The following is a 20,070-nucleotide window of genomic DNA, read 5'->3' as shown; positions in this document are numbered from 1 at the left end:
ACTGCATCCAGAAGACAAGACACTTAATGGGGGGGAAGGCAGGTGCAGCAATTCTCAGCAGCAATTCTCTCCTAATGGCTATCTGAGAAGGCGTCTTTGTTTTGTAAGCTCCTGTGAGCCCCTCTCACTTGACAAATCTTCCTGCTTTCACATAATTTCCCATTTTGTTCAGGGGAGAAATGAGGGATGAACATGGATCTGTCCTCCTCCGTGTGGGAACCAGAGGACAAAGGCACGTATGTGGCTGTGGTCACCGGGAGGCTGTTGCAGCAGCTCCCAGGTGTCCCCTAGTTTGTAAATAGTGGGACTGAGAAGGTGTGAACCATCCTTTGGCATGTCCGCTCTCTTTCCTGTCCTGGGCTTGTCTCACCCACGTTGACCACGTTACTGGCCACTCCACAGCTTTCCTGCAGCACGTCTGGCTGCCCCCCAACTCTGTGCATCCTCGGAGAAGCGGGTGTCCATGGAGCTAAGCAGCATGGGGAAGTGTGGGAACACCTTCCGTAGTCCCCTCTTTCCCACCACCTCAGCCAGGGTCTCGCTGAAACCAAACCACGATCATCATGTTTTGGCTTGGTCCCTCTAACTCTGGAAATTGTCAGGAGAGACTCCTTGGGCTCTGTGGAGTCTCACTGATTTTACATAAAGTCAGTTCCCCTCCTATCCCTGGACAAAAGCAGATGGGAAGATATGTACTTTTGGTTTTACAGATTTAATGTGTTTCTCCCTTTTTTCAAGGAATTGTCTCTTGTGAGGCAATTTTTTTTTTTTCAACAGAACAGCTCCAATTAAGCAAATCACTGAAATATGTGCTTAACTGTAAAAGTCCACTGATATTAAGCAAAACACTTAATCATGAGCTTAAGTACTTTGCTGGGTCAGGGCTGAGTATGCATTCACCCTAATTTCAAGGTAGCAATTTGGATACCCATTTCCATTTCATTGCCCTTAAGGCCTTTTCTTTGACTGTTATTCCTGATAGACCTCAGGGTAAGAAGAACTAATGGTGGGGGCGAGGTGGCGGAAATGTTGGCAATTGCATTTACATTACTGGGAGGGAGCTAAAACCCAACATGAATAAAGAGGCTGTTACAGAGGCTGCAATGCCTTTGTGGCCTGTTTCCACCCCCCAGTGACTGTTTAGTCCATGTGCACTTTGTGCATGAAGAAAGGTCACACAGTGTGAAAAGCCTGTAAGGAAGGGAACTGCATCATTTATTTTTTTTCCACGGGATTTGCTATTGTAAGGACGTGTACTACATTTCTACAGCAATAATGCTTTGAACAGTATGAGGAGAGGGGATTAAGGCTCATCTGCCCAGAAAAGTCAATGATTAGGAGTATTACAGGGTGAGATCAAATTCTGGACTGACTTACACCCTCTGTAATGCTGGAGGTACCAGGCATATGAAGCCAGGGAAGAATTTGGCCCCTCCTCACCCGTCCTGGGAAAGGAGAGCTCAGGCAGTCTCGCACTCGGTTGTCGCAGTGGAGCAGATGTCACAGTCGCAGCGAATGGCCACCGGGTAGGTGTAGAAGGGATCCACGTCGGGGGCACACTTGGGCAGCTTCACCGTCATCATCTTGGTCTCGTTGTAGGTGCAAACACGGTGGTAAGACTCGATGTAAGGTGGTTCCAGCACCGGCTTCTGTGGGGGAGAAATGCTGGCCTCAGGCAAGAAGCAAGAAAAACATCTGGAGTCCCAGTTTCCTCAAAGGGATTTAGTGTAAATAGGGGAGCCACTGGATCAAGGTGGAAGGGGCCATGGAAATAATTTTTAGATTACATCCTTCAACACCTGCCTCTTGGAGCCCTGCCATGAAGGGGAGTGGGTGGATGTGCATGTTTCTGTTTGTTTAAAGCATAAAGTTCCAATTAAAGCTGCTAAAGGAAGAAAAAGCCTATCCAAAAAGCTGGTTTTCAGCAGAATACTAGTGTTTTGACCAAACGTGCGTGTTTGCCAAAAGCAGCTGCTTTCTTCCAAAAGGACTGATTTTCCGTCAAAGAAAACGCGTTCTGCTGGAAACCCTTCCATGTGCACAAGCTGCCTAAGAGTAGAGGTGCATCCAGGTGCCAAACAGTTGTTTTTTTCTCAGCCAGACCAGTCTTCCCAGTCAGGCTGCATGTCCCACAAAGCCCAACGGATGTACTCCGTGGGGGATGCACTCAGCACAGCAGCCAGCATAGAAGTCTGCAGTTCCTCATGAGAAAAAAAGCTTGGCCAGAGACCTCAGCCATCAGGAGGCGATGGGAGCCTGAAGGCCCTGAAACCCACGCTCCCATGTGGTATCACAGTGGTATTGCTTATGCTGAAAAAGGAGATCTTCCTTGACAGGAACACCCATTTTCCAAAGACTCCAAGAAGGGGCAGCGCAAACAGGAATGGGAGCCCACTGTAATCCGCTCCCTTGCGCAGATGGGAAACAGCATAAGGCAGGAGACATTTTAATTTTTTCTTTTTTTCCCTCTGTGCTGTGTAAAGAGCCTGCCCTGGGAACCAAGAATGATGGCATGGAAAAGAACAGATGCGACGTTTCAGCAAGAAGATATCCAGACATCCTCCCTCTTACCACGCGCCCCCATCCAAGTACATCATGGTGCTTTCTAGACGCTGTTGAGCCTACAACCAGATGCATTCAGCTTAACTACATCCCAGTGGTATTGCAGTACGGTAAGAGAGCCTGCAAGGTCTGTGCTGCCAGAGGAGCTTGGGAGTAGGGGGAACCAGGTGACAAGAGGTCCCTCGAAGGAACCTTATCCCACCGTGGAAATCTGGCCACCGGTGGCCTTTCCCCTCATGCCACCAAGCAGTGAAAGAGAGCAGTCAGAGCTGGTACACGGACCCTGGCTCCTCCTCTGCTCACTTATAAAGACCCCTTGTCTTCATGTGGACAAAATCCCTCTGGAGTCACTCGAAGCTTCCCTGAATAAATTAAACTGGGTCTGGCCCCTTGAGCCTTCCAATGGCAGAAAGGCGAAGACAGTCAGAAACTTGTTCTCCGAAGTGTGTGTAGATGTACTTATGCTCTTTCTTTCTCCCCCTGTACCCCCCCAAATAATAACTACTCCATATCTATACAGGGTTGTGACTTAAAACAGGACCAAATTAGAAACAGATTATCTTTGGGATTTGCTTTTTGGAACAAAATATACTACTCAATGGGAGCTCCATCTTAATCTCAAAGGAATTTTTTCCGGTAAAGTAACGAAGGCCTCCTCTCCTTAAGTGGTTAAGCTGTAAGAGGCTTTCAAATTGCCTAATAACAGTATTACATAAGTGCTTCATTAATATCATCACATGATGTGCATCCCCCTTTGAGGCAGTGGAAGGAGGGAGGAAACAACTTACGGCAAAACGCTCTGCTGCTGATGGTGATGGCGAGGGTCTTGTGGAGCGGGACACAGCCCTTGCCTGTTTCATAGATAGCCACAAGCTATTTAATGTTTGGTGGGTTTCTTTCAGGGGCTTTTTTTGGGAGGGGGGGCAAGCACCACCCAGGGATGTTGGTGCCAGCCAGCCACCCTCAGCCCCGGGCACAGCCTCACCTCCCAGGTCTCACAGCGTCCCCAGCACGCATCCGTCGTCACCCGCAGCCCCTTGCAGCCGGGTTTCTTGGCCAGGAAGGTGAACTCGCGCACAGCGCAGCCGATGAAGGTGCGCAGGTCGATGGCGGAGGTCTTGAGTGCACCGTCACAGCCGGGCAGCAGCAGGAGAAGCAGAGCACCCAGGATCACGCAGTGGAGCTTCATGCTGAGGCAGAAGGGAGAGAAGCGGAGGGTTGGGAGAGCCAGCGCAGTCCAGGAGGCAAGAAGTGCAAGTGCACAGGCTCAGCTCCAGAGCTGGGACGCCCCTTCCTCCCTTCAGACACACTCATTCAGCCCAAGAGAAGATGGGCAGATGTATGAATGAGGGGTCACCTACCTCAGGTGAGGGGTAAAGAGAAGGGGAAAGTCTTAGTGAAAAGGTCTAACAGAAAGCAGCGGCGTGCAGACTTTCCCTGCAGAGCAGTGGGGTTTGCCTGGAAGAGATAAAGCCACCCGCCAGTGCCTCAGACTCACTGAAACCTCCATGTTGCAAGTTTACTTTGCAGCAAATGTCTTCCTACCACCCCAGCTGGGTTGCCCTGAGCTTGCACCAGGCCAATGGTTGGGTAGGCCTTTGGTTGGTCTCTCAGTGAACACACATGTTGTTGGCTGAAAACCCTGGCAGTACTGGCCCTGGCAGAGTCAGTCTGGAAGGGCTCTGTCTGTCTGTCATCCACACCTATGGGAGGTGGCAGGTTCCCTACTTTGCTGCATGGGGAAGAAGCAGCATGGCTGCAGCTCCATGCATTTAGCAGGGTTAGGTCTGCAGGTAACGCCAGCACTCTGACGAGAGCACTTAATCCTTGTTTTATCCCACTTACCTTTCAGGAGCCAAGCGTCCCTGAATTTGTGCTATAAACTCTGGAGAGAGATCAGCACCTCCCAAAAGTGTTACTGGAGTTGCCATTACCAATACCCTGAGCACTGGACTTGTGCTAGTCTACTCCCAGGGCTGCAGCCAGAGAGGCAAATGCAACTGTTGGTTGTCCCTCCTGCACACACTGCCCTACCAGCCAGCTCCGACACAACCAAGGCTGCTAAGCCGGTGAACGGAGCTGGTTAGATGGAGGGGACATGGCCAAGGTGACCAGAGGAGGCTTGAACTCCTCATACCTTCCAAGCAGCCCAGCATCAGCCAAGTGCCTCTGATGCTTGCTGCCTTTCTAACTCAAACCATCAGTGAAGAAAGCAACCAGCCTCTCTGGAAAACTTTCTCTGTCAAAAAAAGAGAGCTGGAAAGTAGCTCTAAGCCACAAGCAAAAAAGAAGAGAGCTGGAAAGTAGCTCTAAGCCACAAGATCCATTTTATACCTCACGTACTTGCATTACATTTAAAAATGTCCACCTAGAAACACCAGACTTGATATTTAACTTTGAGAAAGTCAGCTACTGCATAGGGCACACAGACTTGTGTGCATTGGGCTACGTCCTCAGCTGGATAACATTTAAGTTAAATGAGCTTGGCCTGCCTTTTGCCTGACTGATGTTTGAGTCTCTAGGCTCCTGTTAAATCAAATGCTTTAAATTTGCTAAATTGGAGTTTTAGATCAGCACATGAAGCTTGCTACAGTGACCCCTTCGTATACGTGGCCGTGCATACACTATAGTCTTACATGTGATTAAATGAGTGTATGTTTACATATAAGCTTCAACAGAGTGAAAAAAAAGCTAAAATACCTTATTTTTAAAAGCAGACATTTGAAAGCAAAAGAGACAAACTTCAGAACAAATTGAAGATTTATTCTTTGCCACTTTAGCAAAACCTGCTGCTTTATTCATGAGCCAGAGCCATGACATGGAGCAAGCACAGAAGCACACTCACCTAACTTCTTGGAGTCAGATCTCCTTTTGCAGTTTTAAATTGCAGGTGGTGTTTCAGGACGTCCAAGTGAGCAGCAGGAGACCGGCACGGCAATCTTTGTCAGCTTTGTGCTCAGTAGATCTCCCTAGCAGCTGCTACTGGGTTGCTTCATTGCTCAAATTTATAGAAAGGGTCTTGTCAATCAAGGCAAGACAGAGGCAGATCCTTACTTGAACTACCCAGGGCATCAAAGTCATTGACTGTAAAGCAAGCCTCTCCTTTCCAACAGCGATTAGCTTAAAGGGTATTGTTTCATAACATCAGCCCTGAAACAAAAGGAGTATCTTGGTGAGTGAAATAATGAGCATGCACCGGGGCAAAACGGGTCTTCTTTTCATAGTGGAATTGCAACACCTTTGCGAGGAGATTGGAGGCTGTCTCTGAAATAATCATTACCCCCCTGATTAACAAGCCCTGAGTAAACACCCTGAAGGGAGAATTTGCAAATATTTATGTGAACAAAACCCTGTATTTTTGTCAACTACATAAGACCTTTTTTTACTCAATTGCTCTGTACAAGCAAGGGCAAGGGATGCGGGGAAGAGGTGTGAGTTTGCAAGAAAAGCAAATGTTCTCTTGATGAGCCAGGCAGCTGTCACACAGGTAAGCAGCACTGTGCAAAGGAAATTTGGAAATCGTGTCCATTGCCTTTGCCATGCAAACACAAGTTTCACTTATTCGTAGGACATGAAAATCTTGCTGGTCAGTGAGTTCATAATACATGAGCGGGTGAGAGAAGTGCAGCCATAAGCTCACGTGGCAACCTTGGGAAAGTCACCTCCCGCCACCGGCTCGCTGCTGGACAGTGATTTCCCAGCACTGACTGCTCCAATACCCAGGCACATCCAGAAAAGGCACAGTAAGTGTCGGTGATTATGGACCCCTCAGGGTGCTGCTGTTAAAGGCAGTCACAGCAATACAACACAACCCTGAGAACAGAAAACACAGAGGAAACCTTGATTTAAATAAACTCCATCCTATGATGTTTTAGGGAAAAACCAAAAAACCAAAACAAAACAGCATCTGTTGATGTCCAGAAAATGCATCTCTTATCAAATATGAAACAGTGATTACTGCAAGTTTGTTAATTTGCCTTACAAGTATCAAATACATACTTCTGGTGGGTTGTATTCAGGAATTCTGTAGTGTGAGCTACGGAAACCAGCAAATAGACATTGAGGAAATGTGATATAGAAGCATTCAGGACCAGATGAGGTATATTACATAGGTGCTTTTCCTTTTTCAGGGTGAATAACCCATGGCTCGAGGTCCTTGTTTCACTTCCAAGGTCAATAGCCTACATTTGGTGCAGCAGCAGGGCTCACATCCATGCTAACACCTCCTGGGAACCCACAGAGCACTTGCTGTACTTCCCTATTCAGCTTGGAGCAGCGACTGCTCAGCTGTTTTTCTTGCTACTATGTGGCCCTGCTATTTCCCTGGTCAGTAAAATACACTGGTTACATGCACACAAGCTGCCATGTAAAAGGCTGGTTATTCACCCTCAAGATTTGCCTTTTCTGTCTAAATTAGGAAACGATGATTGGGAAGCAATCCTCCACAGTCGAGCAAGCCTCACAATAACATCTCAGGACATTTTGCATAACCAAGAGCCACTGTCCCCTCTTTAGAGATGACATCGCAGCAGACCTTTACCTAGGCTTACAGGATATGCTGGTGTGTACACCAACACAACCAAGTCAGACCATCATCCTAACTTTTCTCCTCCTTTCACCTTTTCCCTCCCCACAGTTACCCCTCTTAACCATGTACTTCTAATGCAGCAGCACAGGAGGTCCCTATCAGGACTCAGGCTTTATCAGCCATGCAAAGACTCTGCCCTGGAGCCTGCAGCGAGAGGGCTAAACCTTGCACATGGAGATAGGGAGGCACCCAAGTGCGGGGCATTCTCCAGCCATGAGGCTCCAGGCGTGACACGAGACCCTCCTTCCAACCTCAGTCTCCAGGCCTTCGTAAACACCTCCTGAAACACAGAAAAGCAGCAGGCGTTAAGTGCTGTTGCCATTGCCATCATGACATGGGAAACAACGGCTTCAGAAAATTAATTCACTTAACAGAAAAACAAACCAAAATAAAAACCTCAAAACAAACAAAAAAAGGAGATATTTTTGCAAGAGGAAGGGAATCATAGAATCATAGAATCATTAAGGTTGGAAAAGACCTCCAAGATCATCGAGTCCAACCATCAACCCAACACCACCATGCCCTTGGAAGAACAAAGAAGAAAGGAACAGACTTTTTACTAAAAATTTGAAAACTGTGCTGAAGTTGGGAGGGAGGGGATGTTTAAGATCTTTCCCACTATTCTCACTCATTATTAGTCACAGTCTTGCTGGCAGCAAAGGACTCCGGCTTCAGGTGAAGAGCTATCAGGTGGGACGTTGGAGGAGGAATACTGAATGGAGGTATTGTAATTGTCTTCATAGATGTGATCACCAGACATGTCCTGGACACCTTTTTCTCCCGTTGAAACCAATAGGGAAAAGCAGGAGATTCAAAGCCAAATCAGATCACAGGGAGGTAAAGAGGAACAGCCAAAGTCTTGCCACTCGTCTAAAAATATCAGCAACTTTCCACAAAAAAAACCTAAAACTTTTTTGCTGTAATTTTCGCTGACCAAAAATAAAGCTAGAAAAGGAACCTTTAAAGGCTTTTAAAAATGTACAGTTTAAAAGTTCCTGATTTGCAGAGAAAGCAGGTAAAAGTGAAAATATTGGTCATAAGTTCCCTTTATTTGATTCTGGAAATGTGCCAGCAAAAATCAGCCCAAGATTAGAGACAGGTACAGGAAAAACATGCCAGATGGCAGATCGACCAGCTTTGACAGATCCCTTTTCTTCCACGGATTAGAAAAACAGGTGCTGGACTTTCGGTTTGTGCAACTCAGTCTGGATTCACTGACTTCAGCTAACCAAGATTCTGTTCTCTTGTCTCCATTTGTACTGAATAACCTCATAAAGTAAAATGAAAGACAAATTGCAGACTCTCACTTATTTTCTGTTTTGAAAATCCTGCCTATTCATGGGACAGACACCGATTTCTGAAGGATTTGCATCATGTCTCGTGAAAAGCCTGTTAGCTTTTTCCCAGGCAGAGTTCTGTTGGCTTATTGTTTTGTGGGTTTTTTTTTATTTAAGTTAATTAATAAATACACCACCTACACGTACACTTGGCCTTCAGTGCACATCAGAAATTTAAAAGATGCATATTTTTTCTTTCCCTGGATCTTTTGAGTTTATTTGAAATAAAAGGTGACATATAGATAAAACTTCTAAAGATGAATATGTCCACCATTTACCTGTCTGTTCCCTTTTTGAGACACACAGAAGGAGACAGAAACAGACTGAGCAGGGGAGCACATCTCATGAGGATTGTGCATCCACTCACCCATTCAGGCTTGTGTGGCTTTTCCTCTGAATTCTGGACAGGCAGAACACAGACATCAAGTATGATGTTCAAGGTGTCAGGGTTATGAGAACTGGTAACTTACGGCCTTGTCTGCTCCTCAAGTGAATCTCATAGGGTTTGCACTAGAGCCGCCACGGGAGCCTGCTGCAGCCCTCCTGCATGTGTAACATTAGTGGTTATAAAGTACTTGTGGGCTTAATCCAACCAATTCCCAGCAAATCCTGAGAGGGCTTTGGACTCCTCAGCAAATCCTTTGAGCCCACTTTGGACTCCAGTTGCCCTGGGCAGGACAGCACCATTCCCAGGTGCATTCCTGGGAGGTTTTGCCAGCAGGGAGGATGCTTTGCTTCTGAACTGGCCCCTTACTGACCTGTCATTGGCAGAGGTCCCAATATACAGCCCGTGCACAGAAAGCCAAGAGGCTTTCTGAAAAACAGCCTCTTGTTCGAAAGACCTCTGGGCTCTCAGCCTAAAACATGGGGGACTCCATAGCTGCAAGAGACCTTGGACATGCATAGGCTCTTCACTGACTTCTGGCTGCGGCTTCATGCTGTCTTTCCCTATCTCCTCTCCCATGCACAGGGAACAGAGCAATACCAGGTGCTGTTCACTTCAACACTACATAAAACTCTCGTATTAAAATTACCCAAACAGATTAACTAACATGAACACCCAAATTCTCAGCCATGCAGGGAACTTTTAAGTCTATCCTCGTCCTTCAGTGATGAGCCTCTCAAGTTCAAACATGCCCTAATGTATTTTTCCTAGTATTAAGCATCTATGAGGACTATTTATATTTCAATAGGTCTCAAGATATTTCAGGTACTATGAGCAACCTGTCTGTGTCCTGATTAATTCACAACTCAGAAAGAGAGAGAAACAAATAGTGGGGGGGGAAAGGTGAGAGCTCATACACAAGCAAAGCACTGACAGTGATTATGTTAGTATTTTGTGTAGCATTTGAAGTAGGTTAAAAAAACTTATCAGCACTATTTTAAAATAAAAAAAAAACCACCGTGTTTTCCAATGAAAAAAATATTGATTTTCATATTAGGTGCCAAACCTCTGGTTTCCGATTGGAAACATAGATTTTTTTTTTTTTTCAACCTATCATTACTGGGTTTGCCCCAGATTTCTAGGTCTTTCTAGCAGAAGTAAAATTTCTCACAAAATTTTGTGGTGGAGTGAATAAAATGTTAAAAACACTTTCATGTCAGCTCAGTTCATCCGCTTCTTGTGGACATCAATGACATCGCTGAGTTTGGAGAAGGAACTGAAAAGCAGTTTGTGGGGGTCTTAGAAACGCTATTCTTGAGATGCCCTGCAAGTAAAGAAATGGAAGAGAGCGTGGAGGGGAGAGGACCTCGGGTAGCTGAGGCAACATTACTGTGCAAACAGAGGTTGGAGGAGGAAGACTGTAGAAGTAGGCAAGGAGTTACAGTAAGGAATCAGGAGTTAATGCACTAGAAGTTTGAATTGGATTGGTCATGAGAAAGGAGCTGAGTTGTGCTATCTAATGAGACAGACCAAGGGAAATAACAATGTTGAGTAGCTGCACATAGTAAGTACTGCAGCGAACCACGCAGGCAGCTGGCAGACCAAGAAGAAACTGGTAGCCATTCAGGCAAGCAAAGACAGTGACCGGACAGGGGATATTTAATGCACGGCACACAAGAGAGGTCAGGAAGGGTGGCTGTAGGTTCAACAGTAAGAGAGGAGAAATGGATGAGGAAACGAGGTGGTGTGGGTTTGCCGGCCAAGTTCACAGGAGTAGGCATCCAAGAGAGAGGTTAGAACAGAGTGAGTTATAAACCTATCAGGTAGGAAATGAAGCCATGTATGCCAGATGTAATTTGATGAACTCACTGGAAAAATTAGCACCAGAATCACTTTTCCCTATACAAGCTAACGTTAGACTTTGTCTCAATAGGTTGTTTACTCTTTGCTGGTAGTTCTGAAAGAAAGATAACCTTTATACCCTGAACACAGCATTACAAACAAGTATGTTAAGATTCTTTAATCTGTCCCCACAGCTGCTGCATATTTGTCTTGGAGTGTGACTTTCTGTCATTTGCTAAATTTCTAAAGAATGTGAAGAACTGGTTTGCAAAGGGACAGACAAAGTAGGTTTAACCTTGAGAGGGCATAGCTGATCCGTAAATTAAAATCAAAGGAAGCGAGTAAAGCTGATAGAAACGCTCTGGCAGAAATCCTGCCAACTGTAAGTACAGAAAGCACAATGCAGCAATCAGGAAATGTATTCTCAGATGGTAATTAGATAAAGGTGGACAATGGGACACCAGTCCTGTCTGAAGGTCTCAGGCACACAAAGCCACTCCTCCTGCTTTAGAAGACTTTCTGCTCATTTCACTTCCTGAGCTTAACACAACACAAACTGGCAGCGGCTGAATGAGCACTGGGGTGAGAAGAATGAAGTCAGAAAACAGGAGTTGTCGAGGCTGCTGTGGAAGTAAATCATACCATACTTAGCACTTAGCAGAATGACCCATCTTACAGAAAAAATAATTACTTCTTGCTGCTTGTGGGGGTACCTGTGTTACAAACTGCAGAACGGCCCCATGAACAGACCTGCAAAATCTAGCCCAGGAGATCTGAATTGCTGCGAAATAGCACTGCACTGACTGCAGCCATATCATAGCTGCTCCAGCACAGACACTGCCTTACTGGCATTGCTGTTGCAAGGAAACTCTCAAACATTATTCATCTCCTCCTTTTCCATCCAGACCTGGAAAATGAAGTCCAAGGCTTAACAGTAAGAAAAAACCACTAATCCACAGTTTGCTTGAGGCACGTCTAACCTGGTGGGATAACACTATTCTGCTGAAAAAGGCCTGTAGCTATGATGGATTCAATCCAGGAGAAATGTACTGAAGACCCTATGGCCACTAGAAGAGCTGGAGCTTCTAAAAATTGGTAGTGAGCATCTCTAACATACAGGTATTGCACCCAAACCAAGGTAATTCCAATAATGATAAATCCATAGCAAAACTGAAGGTTCACTTCAGCTTCTTGATCATAACCTGATTTTACACAATATGGGCAAAGAGTTTGTATTATAGTTTGGATACATTTACTAAAATTCCTGTTTTACATGTTTATTATATATGTGGTACCTCAGCAAAATGCATTTCTCAACCCTTAAATTCTGAGCAAAAAGTTCTGGAAGAAAAACTCAGAAAGAAAAATGTAAAGGCAAATAGGAAGTTAAGAATCTCCATGATCAAGAAAAGGACAAAATTTCAACAAAATACACCCTGACCCAATGGTGCAAGGATAGCCTCAATTTAAAAAAAAAAAAGTGATACAGCAGACCAGTTTGCCTGATATCTGTCCCAGTCTAAGTACTGCAAATATTGATTCGGGAATCATACTCTACAGTGTCAGTAAGTTGCACCTTGCAAAGATTAAGAGCTGCTTAAGACACATTTCTCAAAAACTGACTGCCAGGAAGAATTTACCTGGAACAGGGACATTCTTGGGGAGTTCCCTGAAGATTTAGGAGTTGTCATATATACAGTGATATCAGGAAAAAAGAAAACCACATATCTGGAGTGGATGAGGAGGAGAGTAAAGGCACAACCCCAAGCCCAGGCTGTGGAACTCCTCAGTCATGGTCCTTAGGAAAGTAAGGAGACTCCTTTCTTAAGGCTACTATATCTTTGCTCTGGAAAGGTGTATTTGTCAAGCATAGCTCCTAGTAATAAGGAATAAAATACCACTAATTGGGGAAAAAGTGGATTGCTCTCCTTGGTTTGCCAATGCCAAATACATTGTATGATCAGAGCTTGAGAAAAAAAATTGGGGAAAAGGTATCAATTTAAGACTTTAAAAAAAAAAAAAAGGCAAACACAGGCTCTGAAAACAACAGCCACCACGTAAACTTACAATTGACCACGGCTGACTAGCATGCCCTGAAATAATATAAAAATGGGTCTAATTAATGCAAAACTCATCCTCAATACAGAGATGTGCAAACTTTCCAAGAGAACACAGACTTTTGCTTGGCATGAAGTCCTTGAGTAACTCCCTGGTTCCTGCCAAGTTTTGAGCCCTTCTGACATCTACAAGGCAAGGCAATACATGGTTGAGCGTGAAAATAAATGGCACCCTCTATATGACAGCTTCCGAGATTAGCATTCCTCTCTGTTTAATGCTTCACCCTGTCTCAGGAGAAACTCAGCGAGGAAAACTGCCTGAGCGACACCTGCAGAACTAGTGCCAAAGGAAGCTACCCAAACAGGCAAAGCAACCATTGATATAAACAACCATTGACATGTTGTTACAATGCGGGGGGGGGGGGGGGGGGGGGGGGGACATTAACTAATCTTAAATCATTTTTAACAAAAAGAGGTTTCTCTGTGATCACCAAGACATGACGCCTGTGCTCCTGCGGATGCGTGCATGAAAACCGACATATGGGTTCCCTGATGTCTGGTAGGGGTTGCAACAGTACTGCAGCTCCTGATCAGGAGGGCAGTAACATGGACATGTATCCACAATACTCATAATACCTGAAAAATACTAAGCATTATCATTCTGTCAAATTTGCTATAAACAGCCAAGGGAGCTGACAGAAATAAAAAGAATTAAGGTGAATAGACTGATAGACTGATATGCAATATACTTTTTTTTAGACAACCTGGATAGAAATGCTATAAGCAACAGAACAGTAGACATTTACTCTGAGATGGCAGCACTGTGTTTCACTTTATATTTTTAAGGATCTGGAATGCAAGCTTTTAACACTGCAGCACTTTACTCTTGCACTTTGTTTTTGCCTTTATTGAACCTGTACTAAGTAACTGACCGTGTATATTGCACACTACTGGTAATGTGCGTCTCAGTTTTCCCAGCCACTTTTGAAAGCATGTATACCTTTACACCGTCACTTCAAGTATGGCCACATTTTCTCGCCTGTTAAACCGGTCATTTATGGTGATGATGCTGATCACATTCAGCCCAGTGTAATTCAAGAATTCAAATCCAAAGAAGTTGGCTAAACATCGACGTGGGTGAGAACTGGGCTCTCTAATTGCACGCCAGGTAATTGCCTGGAGATCTGCTCTGAGTTCATTGCAATGTGAAAAAAATTCTCCAATAAATATAGAAGCTATGTAAACTATATGTGACTGACAATAACCAATTTAATTCAAATCACTTCTGCATTGCATAGCTTTCCTCTAATGGTCTTTTGAAAGGACATTTTAGGCTTTTATGACAGACTAGTGGGCAATGACATAGCTCCATTAATCCTCTCCTCTGGGCTCAGAAGTTGAAGATGAAGCTTCTTAATCAAAACTACAGAAGTTCAAAGATACATTATCTTAATTCATTCATTTCCCTATTGTTCATGTCCAGTGCACTGGAAAAAAGACACCTCGTTTCGACATGCATCACCACCAGTGCTAATGCTCTGTTTCCAACATTGCCTCGGTGATGAGTGAAGTTTACAAATTAGACAAAGCTGGAAATGAAGTCTCCTGAAACAAAGCTACCATCTCTTCCTGTGAATCCTGTTAGAATAAACTCATAGAACTAGCGAACTAATCAAAATCCAGCCAGGAAAATAAATATGACAAGAGTCCCAAACCCCAGAGAGGCACTTGGCCAAACCAAACCTCGGCACAGCATAGACCCAGACAGTAACAGGCAAGAAGTTTCAGCAGCAGACAGAACCAAATCTTCCAGCCTGAACTCTTTTTACCCTCTGGGGAAATGTGGATGTCCATCAACACCTTAGTCCTCAGACTATTTCCGATTTAAGTTCATTACCCTGTTCCCACTGAATTTAACAAGCTCCTTGTGGGTGCAGAGTCATCCCACGTCACGGGACCAGCAGGGCTCACAGAGACACAAGGTCGTACAGAAAAACAGGTTCCAGCAGGCCTCTGAGAAGCAAACTCTACAACCGTACAGAGACAGCTTAGGTGACCATAGGGTTGCCAGTTTGCTGTTGTCTCTCTTGGGTCACCAACTTGTCAGCAACTGAAGAATTACCAGGGGAGGAAGAAGAGAAGAGCGAGAGATGACGAAGCTCCTCCTTTCACCTATGAGCATCACTGCCAGGGCCACATCGCTCTGTAACTGTCTCATTGCAATCATGCCCGTGTCCTTTCCGCAGGGGTCTCCATTTTAACTCCGCTGTAACACAGCTGGAGAGAGCCAAGCCTGTTCTTTGTGAAATAAGAATGTGGAGGCCATGCTGAGAGCGCATATAGCACCCCTTTTTCACAACTATCATAAAACAATCCTGAATATTATCTCTGAGTCACAATCCATCTCGAATCCACTCTTATAAACCAAGCAAACAGCAGGCACACTATGGCATAGCAAATCATTCGTGCTGTCACACGTGCCACGACCCGTGAAATGCCAACTCCAGCACAGAACGAACAAATGCCCTGTCCATGGAAGTACGTTGATACCTACAGGGCTTTCTGAAACACAGCTCTGCCCCAGAGGGGAACAGCTCTCTGCCATTGGGAAGACATCACTCATTATAATTTATAACTTATTTACAAATTCTGATATCACAGTAGTAACGTTTTCATACTTGAGCTCAGGTCAGAGCCTGTAGTCTTCTGCATATGGATTAATCGATGCAGATTAACTGAAAGAGTACCACAAATTCAATTTCATGGTGCTATTGCTACACACCTCTGCTTTTCTTCAAGCATGCTTTATATTCAGCAGTCTTTGTAAGCTATGTCTACTTTAATTAGATTAGACAGATAAACCCTGATAAAAACAAAATGCTTTTGTCATTTAAAGACACTTTCAAACCAGACATTAATTTATAAAGATCCGACAGTCTAACAAGACAAGTTTCATACTTCACAGGGCTTTATACTGTATTTGATTCTGACAATGTCTGCTATATCCTCTTATGCTCAAAGGTCAAATATGTAAATCATGGCCCAGTATAATAATTTCTTGCTTTGCTGGCAGCTGGCATGTGGCAAACAGACGCTGAAATCCAGCTGTTTAAATCCTCGATCAGCCATTTGAGTTGAAACCCAGCAGTGAAATGACTAAAAGGTATGTTTTCAGAGTAGTGTGCCAAACTGTACCCCAGGGATTCCCACTCAACTTGAAATACTAAAAGACTCTCAACTCCTTCAATATGTAAAGAATACAACATACAGATGTTGCTTTATAAGGAAAATGCATTACAAATGACTCACAGATTAAGCTGAAAAGATAATAAAATGTTGGGTTTGACCCTAAACATAAGGCTAGAAAATTGAAGTTGAGGTTTACCTCTTTAATTAGTGTCAGTGATGACTGTATGAAGGGATCAGACATCCTGCAGGCTCCAGTTGTACGGAACTGAATTTCTGAACCCGTTGGCCTTTAGCGTCACTCAACAGCAACACACGCTAGAGGTTATATTTTCAAGAGTTCAGCAACGGCCAAACGGCCACTGACACTGAAAGGGGAAAACTATGCTGGCCTATACTCCTTTTAGAAAACCCACCCCGCAGAGATTGGCCCCAGGGTGCTGAAAAGGCATGGGTACCAGTACAAACCCGAGGGCCACCGTCCAACAGTTACCAATTTTCCTGCTTTGGGTGATATTCTCTGCCTAGCACGGAGAGTTGTGGCGGAACTAGCAACGTGTCTCTAAAGAGATCAGAGACAATGACAGCTTCTGTACATCACAGTTTCACAGTCGTCTTCAACTGAGAAGGCACATCATTTTTTTTTAATCCAAGGAGCGACTGTGTGACAGATTGATTAAAATTGGCTCATCTGTTCTTTTTCCCCATTTTGGTTGTTTGATTGCATGTGCAGGACTGTGTCCATGCAGGGTTTCTGTTTGAGGCAAAGGTCTCCCAAACCTCCTGCTACTACCTAAGAAACAGGCAGTGACTCCAGGCTGAGCAGCAAAGATTTTGCCCACTCAGTCTCCCTGCCTGACCCAAGGGCAAGTCTGGAATGAGAAGGATTCTCCATGTCACAGGAATGCGGGAACTTCAAACCAAGGTCCAAGGAACCGGTTTTGGGGTTTGGTCTTGTTATCACCATCATCAAGGTGTTTTTATCACTGAAGCCATTGGGCACTGAATCTTCATACGTGCCTAAAGAAGGCTCATGGCATTTCATCCAGAGGTGGTTTTATTCAGAATCTCTCCTTTGCCAAACCTGTTTGGCACATGGGAGTAGGAAATGGTTGGAAGCACTAAATACAGCTCCCTGCTCCTTATGTTATCCTGTCTTCAGCACTGAAGAGAAGGACCCCAGCTTCTCTAAACCCCACACAAAGCCCAGCTTAAAGGAGTCGCACACCTATAGATAGATGTAGGAGATAGAAGAAGGACAGGTAACTTTCTGGGGTGCCCTTCCCTCCAAATTCCTATCATATGGCATTACATTTTATTTGGTCTACTGCTGGGGAGATGTCAGATGCACTAAACTTGCATTAGCAACATGCTCATCCATACCTAAGAAATTGCTAATCTTTGAGACGAAACTATAGTGTCCAACCACCAGAATAGCACAGGCGGTCAGAGCAAGAGATCCAGACACAGTCTTTGACTGACATGGCTGTGACAACCCTATTCTGATATACTGGGACGATTGGAGTAAAGTGTTTTCCTGGACATAGTCAGATTTGACATGTTCAAAAATTACTTGTTTCTCTAATTTCTTAAACATCTGATCATCCCTGAAGGAAGATAAATGTTGAAACGGATTTTGCCTGGTCTTCGTTTTCACCCCATTGTAGCCCTCCCAATTATAAAACGTCATTCCAAACCCACATTTTTCCCCAGCGTCCCTTCTCCTCTGCAGGTGTGGGTCAGAGCAGTGCACTTCGTGCAAGCTACCTTCTTCCATGGTCTACAAAACGTCAGTCCACTTCCATCACAGGGTGCCAAAACAGACAGTACGCACCTTGCTTCTCAGCATCATACTGATGTTTACTGCAGTCTGTACAAAATACCTCTCCTGTAGGCATTTGGTATTCTTCAGAGAAAGAAAGCGAAGTTACACTGCTTAATTTCCATTTTTTCTCACATCAGAGACTAGATAAGCAGTTTTTTCTCAAGACAGCATATTTTAGGTAAGTAATAATAATGGAGAGTCTCAGAGGAGAAAAGACAGTATCTTAGTAACACTGGTCATGAAATGACAACTGCACCAGGAAAGGGTAGATCCCTGCTCTTGAAAGCAAAAAAATTCCTTTCAATTTCCCCAGTAGCAGAATATAATCTTTTGAACAATGCTGCCCTGTTCATAACCAAATTCTTTTGTACGCAGACATTGTGTCTAGACAGCCTTAGAAAAACTGTCTCTACTTAACATCAAGGGGTTGGGTTTTATTGTATGTGCTTAAGTGATTGACTGTATGCTCACGTACTGTCCACAAATAATGCGGCATAAATTTAGTTAATTTTTCTCTGGAGCTGATGGGTGCATCATTGTAAGACAGGCAGGAAGCAAACGGGGATCACACATTCTCTCTGAAGCTTATAACCATAAAAGCTTTCTAGAGGTCACCCAGCTAATATACACACAATAGTAGATGATATTAATAGGATAAATTTACTGCAGGAAGAGGAAATGAGTCCACATCGCTCCTGTTAGTACTGACCAGTTTCCCATATAGACACAGCAGATTTGTCCAATCTCCTCACAGATCTTTATTTTACTTCTGGTGACAGCAGCAGACTTCCATCATTGACTCTGGCAGGAAGAGAATTAAGTCCTGCAGTTTACAGGAGAGCTGTACTTAATCTGTCTCATCATGTTTCTGTACTTAGAAGAGGGAAGATCTCCATCATTCAAGCAAGCACGAGTGCACCCAAGGTAAAAATAATAAAATATTCTTTTTTTTTTTTTTAACTTAGCCATGGATAGAAAAACATCAGGTTTAATTTTGAGATTAAAACAGAATCCTCTTCTGCAGAGAGACAAGCTCTGTTCCGGACTAACACACACCTTTTTTCTACATATCCTCCCCTTTAAGCATCTGATTGATTTTGGGTCGTTACTGACTCGCTATGTCCAGGTCTTTCACATCCTCGTGTTAGCAGAGGAGAGGATGTCTTTCTTCTAGAAGAGCCAGGAGAGAGGCACGACTTGACCTGCCAGGGGATCCCACAGAAGGGCGGGTACTGAGGGTATGAGCTCTGGAGGGCAGGAGGAGCAGGCTCAGACAAAACAACTGGAGCCTACATGAGCTCCAAGTCAGAGGCACGTAGTTTGAGGTTGCAGTGGGTTTGGCAATAAGGAGTAAGGGTTGCCTCTTGAGGGAGAGGGAATAGTTTAGGACAGGATGAAAGATGGTCTCCGGTAAGAAGAAGAAAAGGAAAACTGAATGAGAGAGGGCACATGCCAGGTTGGGGCAAGGAGGGCTCAGGAGGTGCCCAGTCATCGAGGCGCTCAAGGGGAGTGTGTTGTGGGATGGAAAATCTAAGGACTGGGGAGGCCAGGGGGAGTGGGTCAGGGTTACCCCACGGCCCTCTCTCCCCAGGACCCGGGGCAGGGAGGAACCGTACCCGTACAGAGCAGGTATGTCCTCCCTGCATCGCTCACACTCCCATCCCACTGGCACAGCGATGCCAGAAACCCTTCTCCTCCTCTCACCTGCCCAGTCCTCTTTTTGCAGGCAAAAAGGTAACTACCCCAACTCTGCAAAGAGGCATTTCCAGACAGTAGGACGTTACTCGGAAAATGTATTGGCACGAACAAACTGATGAGGATGATGGATGGGAATGATAGCATGCGAACACACGGAAAACAAATCAAGGCTACAGTAAAGGAAAATACATTTCAAAGCTGTGTTTTGGGGACTTCAACCACTGCCAAGTCAGGCAGCACAGACGGAGACAAGCCAGTATGGAAGTAAGGTCACACAATTTTAACTGACTGCTAGTATTTCCACAGCAAGCTTGAAATCACTGCTGCTAAGCCTTACCTTATTTTGCACAACGTGGCTACTGAAAAAGATTGTTGTAAGGGAAATGCTTCCCTTTCATCTGATTTTTCTGTTCCTGTTCTGTTCAATAAAGCACTGAGATATAATACTTATCCCAGTTCTGCCTTGCAACTATCCTACCATAATGAATGAATGTTGGTCAAACAGTCATCCCATGAAATCAAGCTTATGAAGAAATGACACTGGAAATTGAGCTGTTATTTATTGCTGCAGGATCTGGATTTCATGCTAA

At 44.6% G+C, this 20,070-nt stretch overlaps 1 protein-coding gene across 1 annotated transcript; it reads right to left on the bottom strand.

Annotated features, from left to right (window-relative positions):
• Positions 1-1,460: 1,460 nt before the first annotated feature.
• Positions 1,461-3,751, bottom strand: GPHB5 (glycoprotein hormone subunit beta 5). Its single transcript, XM_076343444.1, has 2 exons — positions 3,548-3,751; positions 1,461-1,649 (listed from the first exon to the last, which is right to left on the bottom strand). The coding sequence occupies exons 1-2, from the start codon at positions 3,749-3,751 to the stop codon at positions 1,461-1,463; spliced, it is 393 nt and encodes a 130-aa protein (XP_076199559.1).
• Between the last annotated feature and the right edge of the window lie 16,319 nt (positions 3,752-20,070).

Source organism: Aptenodytes patagonicus, chromosome 7 (genome assembly GCF_965638725.1).
Source record: "Aptenodytes patagonicus chromosome 7, bAptPat1.pri.cur, whole genome shotgun sequence".
NCBI lineage: Eukaryota > Metazoa > Chordata > Aves > Sphenisciformes > Spheniscidae > Aptenodytes > Aptenodytes patagonicus.
Note: the sequence above shows the minus strand (reverse complement) of the source record. Positions and strands in the feature narration are given on the sequence as shown.